The sequence below is a fragment of the Macaca mulatta genome, chromosome 12 (assembly GCF_049350105.2).
Source record: "Macaca mulatta isolate MMU2019108-1 chromosome 12, T2T-MMU8v2.0, whole genome shotgun sequence".
NCBI classification, from domain to species: Eukaryota; Metazoa; Chordata; class Mammalia; order Primates; family Cercopithecidae; genus Macaca; species Macaca mulatta.
Genome location: NC_133417.1, coordinates 120,322,700 through 120,346,085, shown reverse-complemented (window position 1 = coordinate 120,346,085; position 23,386 = coordinate 120,322,700). Strand labels below are relative to the sequence as shown.

Genomic DNA, 23,386 nt, shown 5'->3' with positions numbered 1-23,386 from the left:
TATTCTTGCATCACACAAAACAAAGTTTAAAGCAACAGCAGTTAGAAGAGACAAAGAGGGACATTATATAATGGTAAAAGGCCTTGTCCAAGAGGAAAGCCTCACATTCCTAAACATATAGGCACCTAACACTGGAGTTCCCAAATTTATAAAACAGTTACTAGTAGACCTAAGAAATGAGATAGACAACAACATAGTAATAGTGGGGGGGCTTCAGTACTCCACTGACAGCATTAGAAACGTCATCAAGACAGAAAGTCAACAAAGAAACATTGGATTAAACTATACCTTGGAACAAATGGACTTAACAGATCTATACAGAACATTTCATCCAACAACCACTGAATACACATTCTGTTCAACAGTGCATGGAACTATCTTCAAGATAGTCCATGTGATAGGCCATAAAACAAGCATCAGTAAATTTAAGAAAATTGAAACTATATCAAGCACTTTCTCAGACCACAGTGGAATTAAACTGGAAATGAACTCCAAAAGGAACCTTCACAACCATGCAAACACATGGAACTTAAATAACTTGCTCCTGAGTGAACATTGGGTCAAAAACAAAATCAATATGGAAATTTCAAAATTCTTCGAACTCAACAACAGTAATGACACAAGCTATGAAAACTTCTGGGATACAGCAAAGGCAGTGCTAACAGGAAAGTTCATAGCCCTAAATGCCTGCATCAATAAGACCCAAAGACCACAAACTGACACTCTAAGGTCACACCTCAAGGAACTAGAGAAAGAAGGACAAACCAAACCCAAACCCAACAGAAGAAAGGAAATAACCAAGATCAGAGCAGAACTAAATGATATTGAAACAAAAAAAGTTACAAAAGATAAATGAGACAAAAAGCTGGTTCTTTGAAAAGATAAATAAAATAGACCACTGGCAAGACTGACCAAGAAAAGAAGAGAGAAAATCCAAGTAGCTTCACTAAGAAACAAAACAAGAGATAATACAGCTGACACCATGGAAATGCACAAGATCATTCAAGGCTACTATGAACACCTTTCTGCATATAAACTAGAAAACCTAGAAGAGATGGAGAAATTCCTAGAAAAATACAACCCTCCTAGATTAAATCAGGAAGAATTAGATACCCTGAACAGACCAATAACAAGCAGGGAGATTGAAATGGTAATTAAAACATTACCAACAGAAAAAAAGCCCAGGACCAAACAGATTCACAGCAGAATTCTACCACAAATTCAAAGAAGAATTGGTACCAATCCTTTTGACACTATTCCACAAGATAGAGAAAGAAGGAACCCCCACCCCCTAATTCATTCTATGAAGTCAGCATCACCCTAATACCAAAACCAGGAAAGGACATAAGCAAAAAACAAAACTACAGACCAATATCCTTGATGAACATAGATGCTAAAATCCTTAACAAAATACTTACTAACCGAATCCAACAACATATCAAAAAGATAATCCACCATGATCAGGTGGGTTTCATACCAGGGATGCAGGGATGGTTTAACATATGCAAGTCAATAAATGTGCTATACCACATAAACAATTAAAAACAAAAATCACATGATCATCTTAATAGATGCAGAAAAAACATTTGACAAAATCCAGTGTTCCTTTATGATGAAAACTCTTGGCAAAATCGGTGTACAAAGGACATAGCTTAATGTAATAAAAGCCACCTATGACAAACCCACAGCCAACATAATGCTGAATGGGGGAAAGCTGAAAGCACTCCCTCTGAGAACTGGAACAAGACAAGGATGCCCACTCTCACCACTTCTCTTCAACATGATACTGGAAGTCCTAGCCAGAGCAATCAGACAAGAGTAAGAAATAAACACCATCCAAATCAGTACAGAGGAATTCAAACTGTCACTGTTTGCTGATGATAGGATTGTTTACCTTGAAAACCCTAAGGACTCCTCCAGAAAGCTCCCAGAACTGATAAAAGAATTCAGCAAAATTTCCGGATAGAAGATTAACGAACACAAATCAGTAGCTCTTCTCTACACCAACAGTGACCAAACAGAGAACCAAATCAAGAACTCAGCCCCTTTTACAATAGCTGTAAAAAAATAAAATATGTAGGAATATACCTAACAAAGGACTCAAAAGCCCTCTGCAAGGAAAACTAGGAAACACTGCTGAAAGAAATCACAGACAATGCAAACAAATGGAAACACATCCCATGCTCATGGATGGGTAGAATCAATATTGTGAAAATGACCATACTGCCAAAAGCAATCTACACATTCAATGCAGTCCCCATCAAAATACCACCATCATTCTTCACAAAGTTAGAAAAAAGTGTTTCTAAAATTCATATGGAACCAAAAAGCCCACATAGCCAAAGCAAGACTAAGCAAAAAGAACAAATTCTGGAGGCATCACACTACCTGATTTCAAACTCTACTATAAGGCCATAGTCACCAAAACAGCATGGTACTGGTATAAAAATATGCACATAGACCTATGGAACAGAATAGAGAACCCAGAAATAAGCCCAAATACTTACAGCCAACTGATTTTCCACAAAGCAAACAAAATCATAAAGTGGGGAAAGGACACCCTTTTCAACAAATGGTGCTGGGATAATTGGCTAGCCACATGTAGGAGAATGAAACTGGATCCTCATCTCACTTTATACAAAAATCAACTCAAGAGAGATTAAGGACTTAAACCTAAGAAATGAAAGTATAAAAATTCTAGAAGATAACATTGGAAAAATCCTTCTAGATGTTGGCTTAGGCAAGGATTTCATGACCAAGAACCTAAAAGCAAATGCAATAAAAACAAAGATAAATAGCTGAAACCTAATTAAACTAAAGAGCTTTTGCATGGCACAAGGAACAGTCAGCAGAATAAACAGACAACCCAGAGTGGCATAAAATCTTCACAATCTATACGTCTGACAAAGGACTAATATCCAGAATCTACAACAAACTCAAATAGATCAGTAAGAAAAAAACAATCGCATCAAAAAGTGGGCTAAGGACATGAACAGACAATTCTCAAAAGAAGATATACAAATGGCCAACAAACATATGAAAAAATGCTCAGCATCACTAATGATCAGGGAAACAAAAATCAAAACCACAATGTGATACCGCTTCACTCCTGCAAGAATGGCCATAATCAAAAAGTCAAAAAAGAATAGACATTGGCGTGGATGAGATGAACAGGGAACACTTCTACACTGCTGGTGGGAATGTAAACTAGTACAGCCACTATTGAAAACAGTGTGGAAATTCCTTAAAGAACTAAAAGTAGAACTACCATTTGATCCAGCAATCCCACTACTGGATATCTACCCAGAGGAAAATAAGTCATTATTTGAAAAAGGTACTTGCACACACGTTTGTAGCAGCACAATTCACAATTGCAAAATTGTGGAAGCAACCCAAATGCCCATCAATCGACAAGTGGATAAAGAAACTGTGGTGTATATATGTGTGTGTGTGTGTATATATATGTGTGTGTATATATGTGTGTGTGTGTATATATATATGATGGAATACTACACAGCCATAAAAAGGAATGAATGAACAGCATTTGCAGTGACTTGGATAAGATTGGAGACTATTATTCTAAGTGAAGTAACTCAGGAATGGAAAACCAAACATTGTTTGTTCTCACTAATATGTGGGAGCTAAGTTATGAGGACACAAAGGCATAAGAATGATACAATGGACTTTTGAGGCTTGGGGGGAAGAATGAGAGGGGGACGAGGGATAGAAAAGTACAAATGTGGTGCATTGTATACTGCTTGGGTGCTAGATGCCCTAAAATCTCACAAATTACCACTAAAGAACTTATGTCACCAAATAATACTTGTACCCCAATATCTTATGGAAAAAAAGAAGAAAAAAAGGGAAAACCAGAAAAGCCAAAAAATAACAGATGTTGGCATGGATGCAGAGAAAAGAAAACATTCATACACTGTTGATGAAAATGTAAATTAGTTCAGACTATGGAAAACAGTATAGAAATATCTCAAGGAATTGAAAATAAAGCTACCATTTGAATCAGCAATCTCACTACTGGGTATCTACCCAAAGGACACATGCACTCATATGTTTATTGCAATGCTACTTATAATAGTAAAGTCATGGAAACAATCTAAGTGTCCACCAACAGTTGATTGGATAAAGAAAATGTGGCAGGCCAGGTGCAGTGGCTCACACCTGTAATCCCAGCACTTTGGGAGGCTGAGGCGGGCAGATCACTTGAGGTCAGGAGTTTGAGACCAGCCTGACCAACATGGTGAAACCCCGTATCTATGCAAAATACAAAGTTAGCTGGGTGTGGTGGCAGACACCTATAATCCCAGCTACTCGTGAGGCTGAGGCAGTGAATCACTGGACCCAGGAGGTGGAGGTTACAGTGAACTGAGATTGCACCACTGCACCCCAGCCTGGGCAACAGAGCAAAATTCCATCTTAAAAAAGAGAAAAAGAAAAGAAAAGAAAATGTGGTATATAAGCACCGTCGAATACTACACAGCCATAAAAAAGAATGAAATCATGTCCTTTGCAACAGCATGGATGGAGCTGGAGGCCGTTATCCTAAGTGAACTAACATAGAAGCAGAAAATCACATATCATGTGTTCTCACTTATAAGTGGAAACTAAACAAATGCTACACATGGGCATAAAGTCAGAGAAAATAGACTCTGGGAATGTCATAGTGGGGAAGGGATGATGGGTGAGAAATTACCTACTGGATACAATGTACAATATTTTGGTGATGGGCACACTAGAAGCCTAGTCCTCACCATTACATATGTAATACCCATGTAACCAACAAGCACATGTACCCCCAAATCTCAAATTTTAAAAAAAGAAGATAGGTCTTAAATAGGCATATCAAGGAGTGACTTCAGATTTCAACAGAGGTGGGATCTAATTCCAGCCTTCTGACCTAAACACGGGAAATTAACTTTAGTTGTTTATTTTCTGTGGTAACTGTTTCGATAGTGGATCACACTGTAGCTCAGTTGATGACAGAACTAGCTTTTCCACTCAGACGTTGTCACAACTTGCTAAAGGCTTACATTTTGGATCAAGCTTGACATACCCTCCTGCAATCCCCACCTTGCTCATATTACTACCTTTCACAGTGACTGCAGAAAGAAGAAAACTTTGCTTCAAAATTTAAGAGCAAGTTTGTCTATGCATTAAAATATTTTTTAAAATAAAACAAATTAGGATTAAACTGTAATTTCAAAATAATCCTAAATCAGATTGAAATAAACTAGGTCCTGCACAACTTACTCAACTATGTGGTCAGTGCTCCAGTTCCTTTTATCTCTTCTGAATTGGTATCATTTACTCCCTTAATCCCTTTTAATTGCTCGAAAATTTTAGTTCTACCTATTGATTATGGTGCCTGGCACATAGTAGAATGCAAATTTTATGAATGTAGTCAGTCATTAAAAAGTGACTGAGGTGAAGAGGTTTCAGAAATGGGAGCAATAGAAGAGTTAATTGACTTAACGTCTGATAAAAATCCATTGCTTCTGTAAACACCATAAAAAATTTACCAATCTTTAAAGTTCAAATCTATAAGTATGGATTTCACAAAACTTTCTTGATTCCAGTCTTCAGATGAGTCATTTCTTTAGATGGCAGTGAGGTACACCAGTGTATTAGTGTGTTCTCATGCTGCTAATAAAGACATACCTTAAACTGGGTAATTTATAAAGAAAGAGGTTTAATGGACTCACAGTTTCACATGGCTGGGGAGGCCTCACACTCATGGTGGAAGGCAAAGAAGGAGCAAAGATACATTTTACTTGGCAGCAGGCAAGAGCTTGTGCAGGAGAACTCCCATTTATAAAACCATCAGATCTCATGAGACTTGTTCACTATCATGAGAACAGCGCAGGAAAGACCCGCCCCCATGATTCAATTACTTCCCACTGGCTTCCTCCCACAACACGTGGGGATTATGGGAGCTACAGTTCAACATGAGATTTGGGTGGGGACACAGCCAAATCGTATCACCCAGAAAGACTAATTAATTGAGAACTCTGAGCCATTTTTATTTCCTCACTGGGAAACTAAGTTTGTTCATGAGAACTAAGGTTTATTTTGGGTCTTAGGTAGCAAGCTCTTACTTTGCAATGTAAACCTTGGATCCTCTTGTTATCATCAAATAACAGTCATTCTTGTCTTATAGGACAATGCTAAAAGAAAGAAATAAAAAAGGAAAAAAGAGATAGTATACTTTATATATGTAAGTTTGAGCAATTTTTATTTTCAAGTTTGCAATAAAAAGTTCTAATTCTAGGTTACAAGGAGTCCTTTAAATGACTTTCAGTGCTCTCATAGAATAATAAAAGTATAGTATTCAAATCAAAGACAGCCAGTAATCCATTTTGTAGTGGGTTAACTCTATAATTTAGTGATTAACTCTGCTAGTGTAGCCAGACTCCCTGGGTTCAAACACCAGCTCTACTGCTTAGTGGCTTCTAGAAGAAAAGCTCAAAGACAGATTTTAAGATCCTGTCTTCCCATCAGCAAGAGGAAAGGAGGTTATTATGTTAAAAGTGATAATACATGTTGTGTTTAGCAGAGCATGTTGCACAATCTAAGCAGTCAATATATATTAGCTATTATAATTTGGAGTATTGTATTGAATGCTAACGTTAATTATAACAAGACCACTTGACAACAAGAATTCATCCTGGGGAACATATTTTGTAACAGTACTTAACAGAATTGTTAACATTGCCAAGGGAAAGAGGGGATTTTGTCTTTCTTCAAATACTCATAGAATTCTCATGTGGAAGAGGAGGCCAAACTTAGACAAATAGGCAGTAGTTACGGGAAGAAATATTTCACCTTAATATAAGCAAAAATATTAGACAACATGAGTTGTCTAATGATGAAGCAGTCTCATAGTAAACTTCTAGTCACTAGAAGCATTCACATAGAGGTTGGATAACCATATGGCAGATATATTTTCTCTAAGTCTTAACGTACCAGTCATTCTGGACTTATTTCTGTTCCTGGAATATCCCCCTCTCTTCCCCATCTGTGGATCTTCACACATATGCTTCTTCTGCTCAAAAGACTCCCACTTCTTTCTCACGCTCCATCCAACACATATTTATTTCTTGTGTTTGACCCTTTTTCATCCTTCATGTTTTAGACTCAGCTGTCTTTGATTTATCTTTCTCTTGCATTCTTTACTTCCTATGTCATATTATGCATTCCAGCTAGCTGTAATTATTTTTTTCAATTTCTATTTTAGATATGGGGAGTATGTGTGCAGGATTGTTAGATGAGTATATTGCATCCAAGTGGTGAGCATAGTACCAAATAGGTGGTTTTTCAACCCATGCCTCCATCCCTCCCTCCTCTAGTACTCTGCAGTGTCTGTTGTTCCCATGTATATGTCCATAAGTGCTCAATGTTTACTCCCACTTATAAGTGAGAATACAGAGTATTTAGTTTTCTGTTCTTACATTAACTTGCTAAGGATCATGGCTTTAGCTCCATCCATGTTTTTGCAAATGACATGATTACATGATTTCATTCTTTTTCACGGCTATGTAATATTCCATGGTGTATATGTACCACATTTTCTTTATCCAATTCACCATTGATGGACAGGTAGGTTGATTTCGTGTCTTTGCTATTGTTAGTAGCAAGGTGATGAACATATGAGTGTATGTATCTTTTTGGTATAATGATCTTTTTTCCTCTGGTTATATGCCCAGTAAAGGGATTGCAAGGTTAAATGGTAGCTTTGTTTTAGGTTCTTTTGAGAAATCTCCAAACTGCTTTCCACAGTGGCTGAACTGATTTAAACTCCCATCAACAGTAGATAAGTGTTCCCTATTCTCTGAAGCCTCGCCAGCATCTGTTTTGTTTTTTTTTTGTCATCGTTGTTTTGATTATTATTATTTTTTTTTTTTACTTTTTAATGATGGCCATTCTGACTTATGTGAGGCCAAAACAGCATGGCACTGGTCCAGAAACAGGTGCATATAACAACTGAACAGAATTGGAAACTGAGAAAGAAAGCACCATACTCACAACCACCTGATCTTTGACAAGGCTCGCAAAACCAAGCAATGGGGGAAAGGACTCCCTATTCAATAAGAGGTGCTGGGATAACTGACCAGCCATATGCAGGTTAATAAAACTGGGCCCCTACCTTTCCCCATATATAAAAATTAACTCAAGATGGATTAGGGACTTAAATGTAAGACCTCAAACTCTAAAAATCCTAAAAGAAAATGTAGGAAATACCCTTCTTGACATTGGCCTTGGCAAATCATTTTTGGCTAAGTCCCCAAAAGCAATTGTAACAAAACCACAAATTGATAAATGGGACCTAATTAAGCTAAAGAGCTTCTGCCCAGCCAAAGAAATCATCAGCCAGGAGTGGTGGCTCATGCCTGTAATCCCAGCATTTTGGGAGGCCAAGGCTGGCAGATCACCTGAGGTCAAGAGTTCAAGAGTAGCCTGGTCAACATGGTAAAACCCCGTCTCTACTAAAAATACAAAAATGAGCCAGGCGTGGTGGCACATGCCTGTAATCACAGCTACTTGGGAGGCTGAGGCAGGAGACTTGCTTGAACCTGGGAGGTGGAGGTTGCCGTGAGCTGAGATCGTGCCACTCTACCCTGGGCAACAGAGCAAGAATTGGTCTCAAAAAAAAAAATTATATATATATATCTCAATTGAGGAAACAGATAACCTAAAGAATGGGAGAAAATACTCTCAAACTCTGCATGCAACAGAAGTCTAATATCCAGAATCTATACAAACTTAAATCAGCAAGCAAAAAGCAAATAATCCCATTTAAAAAATTGGCAAAAGACATGAACAGATGCTTCTCAAAAGATGACAAGTGGCCAACAAACATATAAGAATGCTCATCCTCACTAATCATAGAGAAATGCAAATTAGTTGTAATTATTTTTTTGTTTCCCTTTCTCAAAAGACTGAAAACTTACATTGCTATATCTCCAGTGTCTGGTCCATAGTAGATGCTCAATAATTTTTTGTTGTATTTATGTGTACATCTTAAATAAATGGTTACTGTTTTATATATATTTATATGTATACTCTAAATTTCCTTAAAACTCTCCAAAACTATGATGATATGAAGAGGAATGAAAACTCTTCATCTTAGCCTTTTGTTTTTGTTTTTGGATCGAGGCAAAAGAAATCCTATTCAAATATAGAAATTGTATTGATATTCAGTATCATATCATTATTTTTTTTATTAATTTTTTTTTTTGAGACGGCGTCTCACTGTGTCATCCAGACTGGAGTGCAGTAGTGAGATCTTGGCTCACTGCAACCTCCACCTCTTGGGTTCAAATGATTGTTCTGCCTCAGCCTCCTGAGTAGCTGAGACTACAAGCACATGCCACCATGCTCGGCTAATTTTTGTATTTTCAGTAGAGACAGATTTTCACCATGTTGACCAGGCTGGTCTCAAATTCCTGCCCTCAAGCAATCCCCCCGCCTCGGCCTCCCAAAGTGCTGGGATTACAGGCGTTAGCCACCATGCCCCGCTGAGTATCATTTATTTTTGACATAACCAGCCTCAGGTTACTCTAGTATAAAGGCACAAACTCAAATGTCTGTAGGGACAAAATATGTAATGTATAGGTAAAGTGCACCAAGCACTTCATTAAAAAGCGAGGAATGGTGACATCTAAGATGAACTAGAGAGTACTTTCCCCATTTAAAGGCATTCACATTTCATTGAAAACAATAACAAAACCGTGTGCAAGAAACAAAACCGCTCCGTGAGTCTGATGTGATCTTTCCACCGCCAGTCTGTTACTTCTGCTCTAGGATAATAAGATGTAGTAATTAAATTCACAGAGTCTCCAAACAGTAGTTTAGTTTCATATAATTTAAAAAATATATAGTTAGACTTGTTTACTTAAAATTCACCTGTATCTTATTTTCTTTACTGTTTAGTGAAAATGGTAAGATAATAACAATGGTAGACAAAAATAGAATCAGATAGACTAGCATTAATTAGAATAAAGGATTCTGACAACGTAATAAAGTAGTGATATTCTAAAGTTGAAATTATATGCTTTGCCCAAATTTTTTTGAACATCAGGTTTTTGAAATTTGTAAATACTTGAAATAATAGTTCTTAGCAGGTGCAGAGGAAAATATTACTAGATAATTTGATTTCGTTAATAGATACTGCAGATTAGCTTTAAATGAAAATTTTGCAATGAATTTACATTTGATTAATTCCAGGAATTGCTTAAGATTTAAACTTGTAATTTTGAGTTCATGACTTAGTGACTGCAAGGTCACTGAAATGTGCCCCGACATTATCATTAATTCTCCAAACCTCAATACTTGCATGCAACGGGATAGAGTTTCTAGATGTGAAGCTTGTGTTTATCTCTTTTTCTGTTGCTTCATCTTTTGCATTCTTTTAAAAATTAGTCTGGATTTTCAAAAAGAAATGCAGAAATCTTTTAAATAATTTCTAAACTTTTTATTTTGAAACAAATTTAAAGAAATGTTGCAAGAACAGTGCAAATAACTTTTTTTCTTGTTTTTTAGAACAATTTGAGATGGGTGCTCCATTACCCCCAGATACTTTAATGTAAATTTTCTACAAAATAAACATAGCTAAATACCACCATCAAATCCTTAGACTCAAGGTTCACCAGCTGTTGGAACTGTGGCCTTTGTACAGCAAAAGGATCCAGTTTAGAATTACGTGCTGCATCTAGTTGTCATGGCTCTCGTCTCCTTTAGTCTGTAACAGTTTCTCAATTTTTCCTTGACCTTCACGACCCTGACACTTTCGAACCTTCATGACCAATTGTCTTGTAAAGTATCGGTTGTTTCTTTATTTTTTGAGTCAGGTTATTATTCATCTTTGGCAAGAATGTCAGAGAAATGATCCTCTTTTTTCCATTTCATCACACTAGGTTGTGCGTGATGACAATTTGTCCCATTTTGTAGGGAAATATTTTGCAGGTATGTGCTCCATTCCTCATTAAGCTTTCAATTTGTTTATGTTTACCTATGTGTTTGTTTCCATCAGCAGAGATTCATGGATTCCTAGTTTGCTTAATTAATATATTTTATTTTCAAATATATTTTAACGTTTAAATGCAGCCACAGGCTGGTATCTGTATTCTTGGATGTGTCCTCATCATTCATTGCCAATCCCTTTGTAGTAAATCCATCATGCTTCTATCAATCTACCTACCTACCTGTCTATATCAATCAATCAAGCAAGCTATATAACTATCTATTCTTTTGTATCATCTGTCTCTATCTTCTACATATCATCTTTAGCTATGTCGAGTATTGAAAATAGTGAGACCCCACGAGCAATGATCACACCTAGCACTCAGTTGTCTACTAAAAGAAGCTAGGATTTTTTGGAAAAATAGGTGTTTTCAGGAATTGGACAAAGAAGGTACACAATGAGGCAGAAATAAATTGTGGAACCAGAAAGTAAAAAATAAATCATACACACACGCATTTTAATCTACATTTTATGTCTCTTTATACGCTTGGGAATTAGGAGTTTATGCCCACTTTGCTCATTCTAACCCAACACTACCAAGTTCATTCTAGTTTCCTTCTATTCCAATTGTTATAACTCCCCTGATGGATAGTGGGAAGCCTGACTCCCCTAATGGGGGATATATCTACTTTTATCATCAACCTGCTCTTATGAAATCAATCGCCTGCCACTGCCTCTGTCCTGTCTTCTTGCACTGACACCTTCTTCACCCCACTTGGGCTCTGACACCCCACATCTCACTGCTTCAGTGCCCATGTCCTCTTCACCCTTCTAAGTCCCCACTTCCCTCACTGGGTCGCTGTGGCTCCCCAAGTACTAGTATGTACACTTACCTTGCTAGGACCTACCTATGGACTTTTGGATTGAATTTTTCAGGAAAAGAAGAAGAAAAAGAGAACAGAATGGTACATGTGAGTAGAAAATAAATCCTGGAGAAATAAAAGGATACCAATGCCCTGGCCCACTAAGGAATTATACACTATTTAGTGTGCACATACCCTTTGATGCCAACAGTATAGGGGGGTAGAATGCCAAGGAGATGTATAGACAGTGTAAAATAATTACACTCTAAGCAAAAATATGAAACCTTTAAACACTGCTTTCCTCAAGCAACTCAAGTAGCTCCGATGTCTATATGTGTCAAATTAATATATTATCCCTTTCTCTAAACAAACAGAAAAAAGTCATGGCTCATTGGTTTAGAGTTCGAATCCTTGACACCGCATTTGCTTCTAGGTTGCTTATAATCATATTTAAAATGGTATTGTGAACAACACTGCTGCTATGAAAATTTAAATTTTATTTATTTCTTGCTTTTGTGATTAACCTGTCAAGCTTAACATTTGTGAGACCGTAGTATAGAGGGCTTTGTATTTATTATCCCTCTAAAATGCAGTATGCAGAAATGTTCTCTAAACCTTTCCCTGACCTGAAATCCCAGGGAAATCTTGTAATAATAGATTTGTTTATAGGCTGGCTGTGGTTTTTGCCTTCAACAGAGTCTAAAATGCCTTAAACGTCTCTGGTATATATTACATTTTTGTCTGGATTCAAAATATGTTTAAAATTAATTTTAAGACTCACCAAAACATCCTCATGAAATCAACAAATTAGATCAAGCAAAAGACAACTTACACATACCATACAATATATGCCCCTTATCTGAATGTGGATATGTTGGTATAGTTGATCTCAGTCACTGAATTCTCATGAAGTTGCCATAGAAAATGAATAGATGTTCCTTAAAGTAGCTATGGGGCATCAAGGCTACTCAGATGAATACTTTCCTTAAAGAATAACTATGGCCTCAAATACAAAACTGATAAATCCACAAACATTAATTTTTTAACCTTAATTCTTTCTACTCTACATTTCAAATGAGAAACATAAAATAAAGATGATACCTTGTATCCAGGATCTTTAAAGAACAATCTCTAATTTCAAAATAAATCAGAGATAAGGCTAGAATAATAACACATCTTACATTTCTGTAGCACTCATATTTTTGCAATATAATTTCTGTAATGCTTTCTTATTTGCTGCTCAGAACAGTACGATAATTATATAAAAAAAAATTCTGGCCTCCTATATATCTTGGGATTCAGATCCTTGTTCCCTGTTCTGCCTCACAATTGGATATATGACTTTGGACAAGTTATGCTAACTTTCTGCACCTGGAAAATACAAAATAAGAGTTGGATCAGATTACAGGACCTTAGGATGGCTTTGGCAGTCTGGTCAAACCTACAGCCTCTTTAAGAATAATGTTTTAAAATTCATCAAGTAAAACAAAATAAAAAGGATTATAAATAAAACCAATTATACTGAAATTCAGTTATCAGAGTATAAAAAAAACAAATTTGGCTGGGCATGGTGGCTAACGCTTGTAATCCCAGCACTTTGGGAGGCCAAGGCGGGCAGATCACGAGATTAAGAGATTGAGACCATCCTGGGCTACATTGTGAAACCCTGTCTCTACTAAAAATACAAAAATTAACTGGGCATGGTGGCACACGCCTGTAGTGCCAGCTACTCTTGAGACTGAGGCAGGAGAATTGCTTGAACCTAGGAGGCAGAGGTTGCAGTGAGCTGAGATCGCACCATTGCACTCCAGCCTGGCGACAGAGCAAGACTCCGTCTCAAAGAAAAAAAAGCAAATTTATGATATGGTAATATGTGTGTCTCCTTATTATGCATTAAAATCAAAGGTCTAGTGGTGAATTCATAACTAATTTTAATGTAGTAATGAGTATAAATAGCACTTTAAGGTATCTGCAACAACTCTAATGTGATTTTTAAATATCCATAATTTCTATTAGTGACAAAGTCACAGGTACTTCTAACAACACTGTGGTTCATTCCCTACATTCGTCATTAATGGAAATACTAAATGTTAATAACAAGCTAGAGAAAATAAATATATAACCTCTTTTTCTCCCATTCAAATTTACAAACGTCCTGAATTCTCTTCATTAGGTGATCCCAAAGAAACTTTCCAACAAAAATATTCCAGGACTTTGTGAACACTCCTGTTAGATAGGCAGGGTGGCATACATCTACATCCACTCTCCTCAAGGGGCAGTCCACGGATCAGCTGTGTCAGCATCACCTACCCGGGAGCCTCTTAGAAATGTAGAATCTCAGCCCCCACCTCAGATCTTCTGAACCATAATCTGTATGTTTACAAGATCCCAAGTTGATTTGGAGTCCACCCAAATGTTTGAGAAGCACTGTTTTAGATTAAGTTGTTCAGTCTGTATGGGTGCTTTTCAAGCTCTGATCAAACCCAGTGCCTCTGGATTCCTTGGATCTATAGTGAACTTCCATTTTTGAAAACTTACCCTTATACCCAAAGTCTAAGAAGCTGGTGAGACAGGCCTACCAGCGAGGAGAGCAGCACTCTTGGACGTGCAATGGAGATTTTAGTAGCAAATGTACATTAGGAGCTATTTAAGGATGAGTAATTTATGGGGTTTGGATTGCTTTGGTGAATGGAAGAGCTCCAGGTAGATTGTTTGAGATTTGGCTGAAGCAAATTGTCTCTGAAAAGTGGGAGAGGAAAGGTAAGTCTGACCACAAAACTATACAGAAACGCAGTTCCAAGTTTCACTTTATTAAGTATATGCAAAATTTGTCCCTGTGGTGTGGTTTGAACACCATAACTATTTGCATATCACAGTTAATGTTCTTGTGAATATGTGTTTTTCGTGGCTCTGGAGCCAATTATATAGATCTATAAAATATTAAGCAGTTAGTGTTTTTCAAACTGAATCATATCTACATGGGGAGGAAAACCAGCTCATAAACTACTTAAAGTGAAATTCTCTAATAGAAATTTCAGGCTGGGTGCGGTGGCTCACACCTGTAATCCCAGCACTTTGGGAGGCCGAGGCAGGTGGATCACAAGGTCAGGAGTTCAAGACCAGCCTGGCCAAGATAGCAAAACCTCATATCTAATAAAAATACAAAAATTAGCCAAGCATGGTGGCGGGTGCCTGTAACCCCAGCTACTCAGGAGGCTGCGGCAGAGAATTGCTTGAACCTGGGAGGCAGAGGTTGCAGCGAGCCAAGATCGTGCCACTGCACTCCAAGCCTGGGCGACAGAGCAAGACTCCATCTCAAAAAAAAAAAAAAAAAAGCAATTTCAATGCAGTATGTGTTTTTGAGCATCTAGTTTTCATCTAGTGGTAGAAATTTAGGTATCAATAAGACACTGCCCCTACCATAAATGAACGGCCAGTTTATTTGGGAAGTGGGCAAAAAAAATCATTATAACAGTGTAAATTCTATGATAGAAGCAGACACGCAAGACATTAAGGAGTATGTGGAACTACATGGGACTTGAAGTTCCTTTTTACTCCCTCACTCATTGACTCAATTATTTCTCCATTGGTCCATTCTTAGGTTCATTTATTCAACATTATTTATGGGTCATGACCCATGTCACACACCAGTCTTTATGACTGAGCGTAGAATGCTGACATTGAAAAGGCTAAAATAGGCATAGGTTGAAATTACTTTGGGTTCCGTATGCCCTGTTTAGAACATTGTGTCTTATCCAAGGGAAGTGGGAAATTCTAAAGGATTTTTAAGGAATAAAGTAACCAATCAGGTTTAATTTTAATATAATCATGATTGGGGCAGTCACGAGAGGTGATCCAAAAGAAGTCTTCAGAAGATTATTTCGTGGTTTTAAGCCTGGAAAAATCATTCTTCTGTGCATTTACAGGTCTTTTACATATTTAAAAAATCATTTTTTATTAATAATATCTACAGTTGGTCAAATATTCAGCTTGTGTTGAAATATTATAGTATGACACATTTTTTTGTAGTCAGGTCTTAAAAATCTTTGGTTCAACAATAAAACTAACCATTTTTTCTACCATTATGTTGCAGCTTTGGACACTTGTCTTGATCTTATGGCCAGTTATTATTTTCATAATTTTGGCTATCACCCGGACCAAATTTCCTCCAACTGCAAAACCAACTTGTAAGTAAATGAAATTTGTTTCTTTTCCTAATTTTCAGATTCTAGTTAAAATTTATTTTGGTACCACTGTAGTGTTTCATTTCAATTTTTTTTTTTTTTTTTTGTATAGTGTTTTCACTTGGAAGGATCAATACGAACAATTTGTGTGTTTTTTACCCTAGATTTTCAAGTTGGTCAGCAAGTTGAGTTTGTAATATTATGTAGAAAAATATGAAGCTTGTAGAAGCCAGAAAATATTTTAGCCTTTTTAAAATTTTGACCCATTGATTATTCATTTCATACATTTTGCCATGATATGCACAACACAAACAAGCAGCAACCTAGCGCTACATCATTCTTTACTTTTGTAATGGAAACCGTAGTCTTGTATTTGATCAACTGAACAAATGAAAATCCAGAGTAGTATACACATCTCTTCTCTCTCTTTAGGGCTGATATTTGAGTGGTGTAAGCGTGTCAACACATTTAGTTCAAGAGAAGATTGTTCTCTAATTAGTGCTCTTTCAGTTACATTTAGTAACTGTCAAGTTGTAAAATGGGCAGAATGCCTGACACTCCATTATTTTCTTTTGGATCCAGAATGAAAAAGTAGAAAGGACTAAGAAAAGTCCTCAAAACTGAGGGGGATGAGGGTTTTAACCCCAGTGGTTTGACGAATGCTGTTTTTGTTTTTGTTTTTTCCCTGTGAAGCCAGTTTTCTTAAAAGAGGAGGAAAAGTCAAACCAGATACTTCTTGCTTCACAAAACAGCCATCTCCTAAAAAGCTTCTTGTAAATCAAATTTCTATAAATTAGATTGTATTTCACAAAAATTGCGGTAATTTGCTATGTAAAAGAAGACAATGCTGAGTTATTTTGTAAAGAGAGTAAAAAGTTAGTGACTTTAAAAAATAATTACAGTGTTTTTGAATCACCCAGTTCTAAGAAATCAGATGAGAACCATAGCAGAATTTACATGAATCATGCGCAATAGGCTAATTCAAAAGAAAATGTTAATTCAGTTAGTGGAAAGCATTTGAACTCTTGGTGCTAGACTAAATAATTCCTTACATTTAAATAGTAATTTATTTCTGTTTTGTTTTGTTTTGTTGAGACGGAGTCTCGTTCTGTCACCCAGGCTGGAGTACAGTGGCGCGATCTCAAGTCACTGCAAGCTCTGCCTCCGGCTTCACACCATTCTCCTGCATCAGCCTCCCGAGTAGCTGGGACTACAGGTGCCCGCCACCACGCCCGGCTAATTTTTTCTTTTGTATTTTTAGTAGAGACGGGGTTTCACCGTGTTAGCCAGGATGGTCTTGATCTCCTGACCTCGTGATCCGCCCACCTTGGCCTCCCAAAATGCTGGGATTACAGGCGTGAGTCACCGCACCCGGCCAATAGTACTTTATTTCTAAAGGATTTTTTCTCAAGTCATTTGAGTTATTGATGAGATTTTATTAGATTGTTCATAAAAACAGCATAATTTTGCTCTCTTCATATTATGTGTATATTAGCTACTTATAACAGATTGGCTCCATCGTATACTGTTGGAGTTTATATGTTTGTTCATATCTTAAGTAGCATGGACCTCAGAAATAATCCATTTATATATTTGTACGTATCTTAAGTAGCATGGACTTCAGGAATATCATATAAGTAGGATAAATACTCTTAAATAGTTAATATGCTAACTAGCAATTTTCCCAGGTTCAAGCAATACTCTGCCTCAGCCACCCAAGTAGCTGGGATTACAGGCAACCTGCCACCACACCTGGCTAATTTTTGTAGTTTTAGTAGAGATGGTGTTTCACCATCTTGGTCGGGCTGGTCTTGAACTCCTGACCTCGTGATCCACTGCCTCGGCCTCCCAAAGTGCTGGGATTACAGGTGTGAGCCACCCAACCTGGCCTTTTCCCCCGCTTTTGTGGTAGAAAGAGAATAACTTTGAGATGTCAGTTTAGATTTAGATGCTTTTATCCTGTTTTTTTAAATTGCTCTTGTTTTTCTTTGTTTCTCATATATGTCTTTTATGCTGAAAGATTACAATTGGCCAATAATTCATTATAATAAAAATATTTCTTGATCTCATACTGTATACCAGACACTTAGTAAGGTGGTGACTGTATTATTCATCTCACAGTTAAGAAAACTAATGCACAGAGAAATTAAGTAACTTGACCAAGATGGTATAGTTAATAAGTAGTGGTGTCAGGATTTGAAACCAAGCAGTCTGGCTCCAGAATCTGGTTTTAAGCTCATAAACTCACATTTCTTACATCTGTTAGTCAGTACTAATTTTTCACATTGCATCATTTACATTTTGTAAAAGTGAACTAAAATTAGAAACTAGGAATAGAAGCACCCCTGCTTTGTCTCAATTATGAAATCAAGAAATATGGGGAGTAGGTGCATTCCAATGTATGTATTAAGAGTTATCCTAACTATTAGTATTCAATGCTACCTGTGTCCAACTAATTCTTCATGAATCATTGTAGCTGAAGTATCATAGAAATTAGGTCCTCTTTAATAGAGTTAAAATCGCTTGTGGGCTACCGTGCTAGCGGGGCAATAGAGAAGCGAAGATGGAACTCTAGAATCCACCTCTAGATGAAACTCAGCCGTGGTGGGTCCCTTAGTTTTCATCATTAGATCATGGGTGTGCTGGAGAGTGGGGTGCAGTCTGAAATCCTACACTCATGCCCTCACCCTCACTTCCCTGAAAACATACCACAGGAAAAGTCAGCAGCAAGAGCGACGCCAGAACACACCTCACTCCTCTGACTTTCACAACCCTCATCAGTGAGACGCCCCGCAGGCTCTTTCAACACGAAGGCTGTACAATAGCTCCTCTTACCAATTCAGGCACTGGAGTCATGACAACATGCATGGATCCCACAACAACTTCTGTTCTGTAATACTGTGGGTACATTCTGTTCCCAGAGGAGCCAGGCAGGTCTGTAGGACCTGATAACTCATTTAGAACAATTATAATTAGCAACTTAAAGGATTCCCTTCATAGTCTTTTTGCTTGTGGGGCATCTGGAGAAGTCTGCATTTTTGATGAGAGGGAACCAGCTGCAATCCCTGACACCAGGGGTGCTGGTCCAGATAACATACATATTCCCGACATCACCTGACTTCACTCACTCCCTTTTGTGTTGCAACAAACGGCTTAGGTAACTAGCCTCTGCAAATAATAAATCCCAGGTAAAGAAAACCTTTTAAGCCTGGCAGGCAGGCCCTAATTCTTCTCATTCAAACAGGGAAGAAATGAGCTGAGGTGCCAAGTTTGAAGTAGTTTCAATCTCTTACAATCTCCACATGCAGCAGCTTGTCAAGAGGCAAATGTTAAAGCCGAAAAACGCTGTTTAGGAACAAGGGCCAACAAAACAGCACAAATCTCCACAAGACACACTTAGACTAAGCCAAGCTGTAACATGCAGCAAGCTTATTTTGTCTCCCTTTAATACATACATACCCATGAATGTTCAGGCAAGCCATCCCTAATTACTATGCAACTATTTTTCAAGTACAGTAAAACCCTGACAGAATGAGATAAGTAGACTCCAAACAAAAGTAGTCATGTCAAATAAGGAGTCACACTTTTGTGAAGTTACTGAAAAACAATGTTTTTCTATTGTTCCCTAAATACCTCTAAAAGTGCAATGGAAATCATACTGTGTAAATATGACCATACATTGCATTAAGCCCCACCTATCTCAAGGCTGTCACTTTCTAACATTCCTGGGCTCTCCGCGGATAAGAAATTCAGCCCATCTCACATTTGAAAATCAGGACTGGTGGAAGGCAGGAGCCATCCACGAACTGAATTATATCCAGATTTATATTATCACAGAGTTATACTAAATAGCACCCATCCAGATGTTACTCAACAGCTTTGGTAAATGCAAGGATGTCCAACATTTTTGGCATGACTTTTTTTTTGCCTCCAAAGTATACCCTTTATCTTCAGGGATGCATAAAAGTAATAACAGGGATGAACATTTATTGAAGGCTTTACTATGTGTCAGACACTGGGCTGAGTACTTTGCATGCCTTAGTTAATACTCACATCATTTCTTTGGGCCATGCAATAGGATTGTCCCTATTTTAAAGATGAGAAAAATGAGACAGAAAAATGCGTTAAGTAATTTACCAATGTTCACATGGTTATTATGTGCTGGAGCCTGGATTTTTGAAAAAGATACCTGCAGACAGGTGGTTTTATTTAGGTCATGGGTGCCACCGATGGCAGTCCTGAGGTCTGGTTCATTACAGTAACTCATTTTTCTTCCTCATACCACTTATTAGCACTATCATATATTGAGCATTGCTGTAAACATGAACTCAAGTTGTTTTTCTACTTGTCAGTAGCTCTGGGGAAAAAAATGTGAGAAGGAAGATTGAAATTGTTGATCAGCAAGTGGTTTTGTGGGATCCATGCATGTTGTCATGACTCCAGTGCCTGAATTGGTATGAGGAGCTATTGTACAGCCTTCATGTTGAAAGAGCCTGCGGGGCGTCTCACTGATGAGGGCTGTGAAAGTCAGAGGAGTGAGGTGTGTTCTGGCGTCGCTCTTGCTGCTGACTTTTCCTGTGGTATGTTTTCAGGGAAGTGAGGACAAGGGCACGAGTGCAGGATTCCAGGCTGCACCCTGCTCTCCAGCACACCCATGAGCTAATGATGAAAACTGAGGGACCCACAGGAAATAATTTTGTTTGCTATCTTGATTAGCTCAAAATCTCCATAGGTTTTTTGTTGTTGTTGTTCTGAGAAGCTCAGGATTCATCATCATTTGTCTTTTGCCGTGGATTGCCCAATCCAGTTTCTGCATTCTCATGAGTACCAGCAACACTAGTTAGTCTTTCAGGTTGGAAACATCTGAATCATCCTTGACTACTCCCTTCCTTTACCTCCCACAACCGCTGGCATGCAAGTCAGAATCCATCTGTGCAATGTGTCCCAGAGTTACTTTGCCCTTCCATCCTTCCTGCCACCCCTTGGTTCAAGATCCTATTGTCTCATGCTTGGATTGCTTCCTTAGCTTTGTGACTGTGTAAAAGTGCGTGTGCGTGTGTGTGTGTGTGTGTGTGTGTGTGTGCGCGCGTGTGTGTGTGCTCACCTACCTCCAACTCTTTCCATGTTTCATCATCAAATAATCTTCCAAAATACTGTTTGAGCCCAACCTTCTCATTGTCTGACTTTCAAGACCTTCAAATTCAGGATTCTTCCAACTTTGTGTTCATGCTGTTCTGCAGTAGAATGCCTGTGCTTAAGGAGGAAGTGTCTGAATGTCCTCCACATCTCTCATTCTCACTCCCACGTTGAGGCATGTCCTTATATCTCCCCCTGAATGCCAGTTAAAAGCCAAGCTCACATCCAAGGCGTTCCCATTTAGCCTTGTCTGATCACTCAAACCCCAATCAATTTTCCTTTATATCTCTCTTGTTGAAGTATTGGCTTATAAAGGTCTTTGAGTGTTTGATGCTTCAATCTTGACTCACTCATTGGATGGATAGTACATTAATAGCAGAAATCACATAATACCACCGTACTCACAAGGTACTGCATGATTCCTAACAGGGAACAAAGTCGCAATGCAACAGGTCAGAATCTGATACAATTTGGAAGATGGATATGGGGGACTGGATTACAAAATTCACCCAGTGATAGTAAGAAAAACTCGATGTGAGTCTGAGATGGGTAAGGGACAAGGAGCTAGTTTGTTTTGGTTTCCTATTTACTTTTCAGATACAGGTAAATCTGATATGGGATCAAAATAATGTCTATAATGCCCATATGGGGGGAAAGAAAATGAATGTAAAGCTCCATCACTCCTTCCCAGCTAGATCCACCTGGGAATTTCCATCACAAATATGAAAGAGTTCCAAATATGTAGGAGAGATTTTTGTGTAGGAGAATTAACCGCCTGCTTCTTGCTTAAGAACTTTTAGAAAATTTTGGAACAGCTTTTGAATTTCACGGCCAAAGACCCATCTTGTACTTCCTCCATCAGCAGATAGTAGTCAGTGACTTTTTGGGAAACATTACTGACCTTTCAAATACCAACCTGGAGATAAATTCTGTGGAAGCCATAGAAACTGAGATTGGGATTTGATTGGGACCCTGTTTCCTCCAGTGTCCCGTGCAGAGCTGCCTGAAGCACGCAGAGGGGAGGCAGATGTGGACACGGCTGCACTCACTCACTCACAGGGATGACTACAGCTCCTGCTGCCAGTGGTCCATCTCCCCCAGATCCTGGCCTGATTCTCATGCAATGTGGATGGCCACGCCCTAATTCCAGCTAACATGATGACAAGATTTCTCAACTAATACCCTCTTAGGCTCAGTATACAGAATTGCATCAGAGAATAGGAAATATCTGAAGTACAATAAAACTTAATTTTAACAAGTAGAAAAATTAAGAGTAAGGAAGGGTATTTTCTCTCCATCCTGTATCATCCCCACATTGTGTGATCTACCTGGCAAGCTTCCCAAAGGTGATTGTCTCAGTGAAATTGGCCGTACAAATGTCTCTTGGTTTTTACTCCTTTTCTCTTTCCTTCATAAGAGCAGAGGGCCTTTTGTCAGACAGGGCCTCCTGTCAGATAGGGAGCACTAATGCCCAAGTCTATCCGATAAGTAAAGATGAATGGTTGAATATTTATAATATCTTTATAACATATATATTTTTTTGAGATGGAGTCTCTCTCTGTCACCCAGGCTGGAGTGCAGTGGCGCGATTTCGGCTCACTGCAACCTCTGCCAGCCGGGTTCAAGTGATTCTTCTGCCTCAGCCTCCTGAGTAGCTGGGGTTACAGGTACTACAAGTTACATTAGCCAACATGCCTGGCTAATGTCAGATTTACCTGGATCTGAAAAGTAAATAGCAAAAACGAAACAAAACTAAGCTAAACAAAACCTTGGTATACTTAGATTAGTGCCTGCTATATGGTAAGAGCTATAAAAGTGTTGGACATTATTTTCTATACTGTATTATTTATGATACTATATATGTTTAGAGTATAGCACCTATCCTTGAGTATCATGAAGATAATCTAGCATCTTGTCATCATTTGTCAGATGAGGAAACTGAGGCTCAGAAATTTTAAGATACTTTATGGGGCCAGGTGCCATGACTCATGCCTATAATCCCAGCAGTTTGGGAGGCTGAGCTGGGTGGATCACCTGAGGTCAGGAGTTCGAGACCAGCCTGGCCAACATGGTGAAACCCCAACTCTACTAAAAATACAAAAAATTAGCTGGGCCTGGGGGTGGGCGCCTGTAATACCAGCTACTTGGTAGGCTGAGGCAGGAGAACTGCTTGAACCCAGGAGGCAGAGGTTGCAGTGAGCTGAGATCATACCATTGCACTCTAGCCT

At 38.2% G+C, this 23,386-nt stretch overlaps 1 protein-coding gene across 1 annotated transcript in view; it reads left to right on the top strand.

The window, feature by feature from the left end:
- Window positions 1–23,386, top strand: part of ABCA12 (ATP binding cassette subfamily A member 12) — a 210,828-nt gene that overhangs the window by 10,848 nt on the left and 176,594 nt on the right. The window contains exon 2 of the mRNA XM_028831081.2: window positions 15,932–16,025. Coding sequence (XP_028686914.2) covers window positions 15,932–16,025 — 94 coding nt within the window. The remainder of the gene's footprint in view (window positions 1–15,931; window positions 16,026–23,386) is intronic.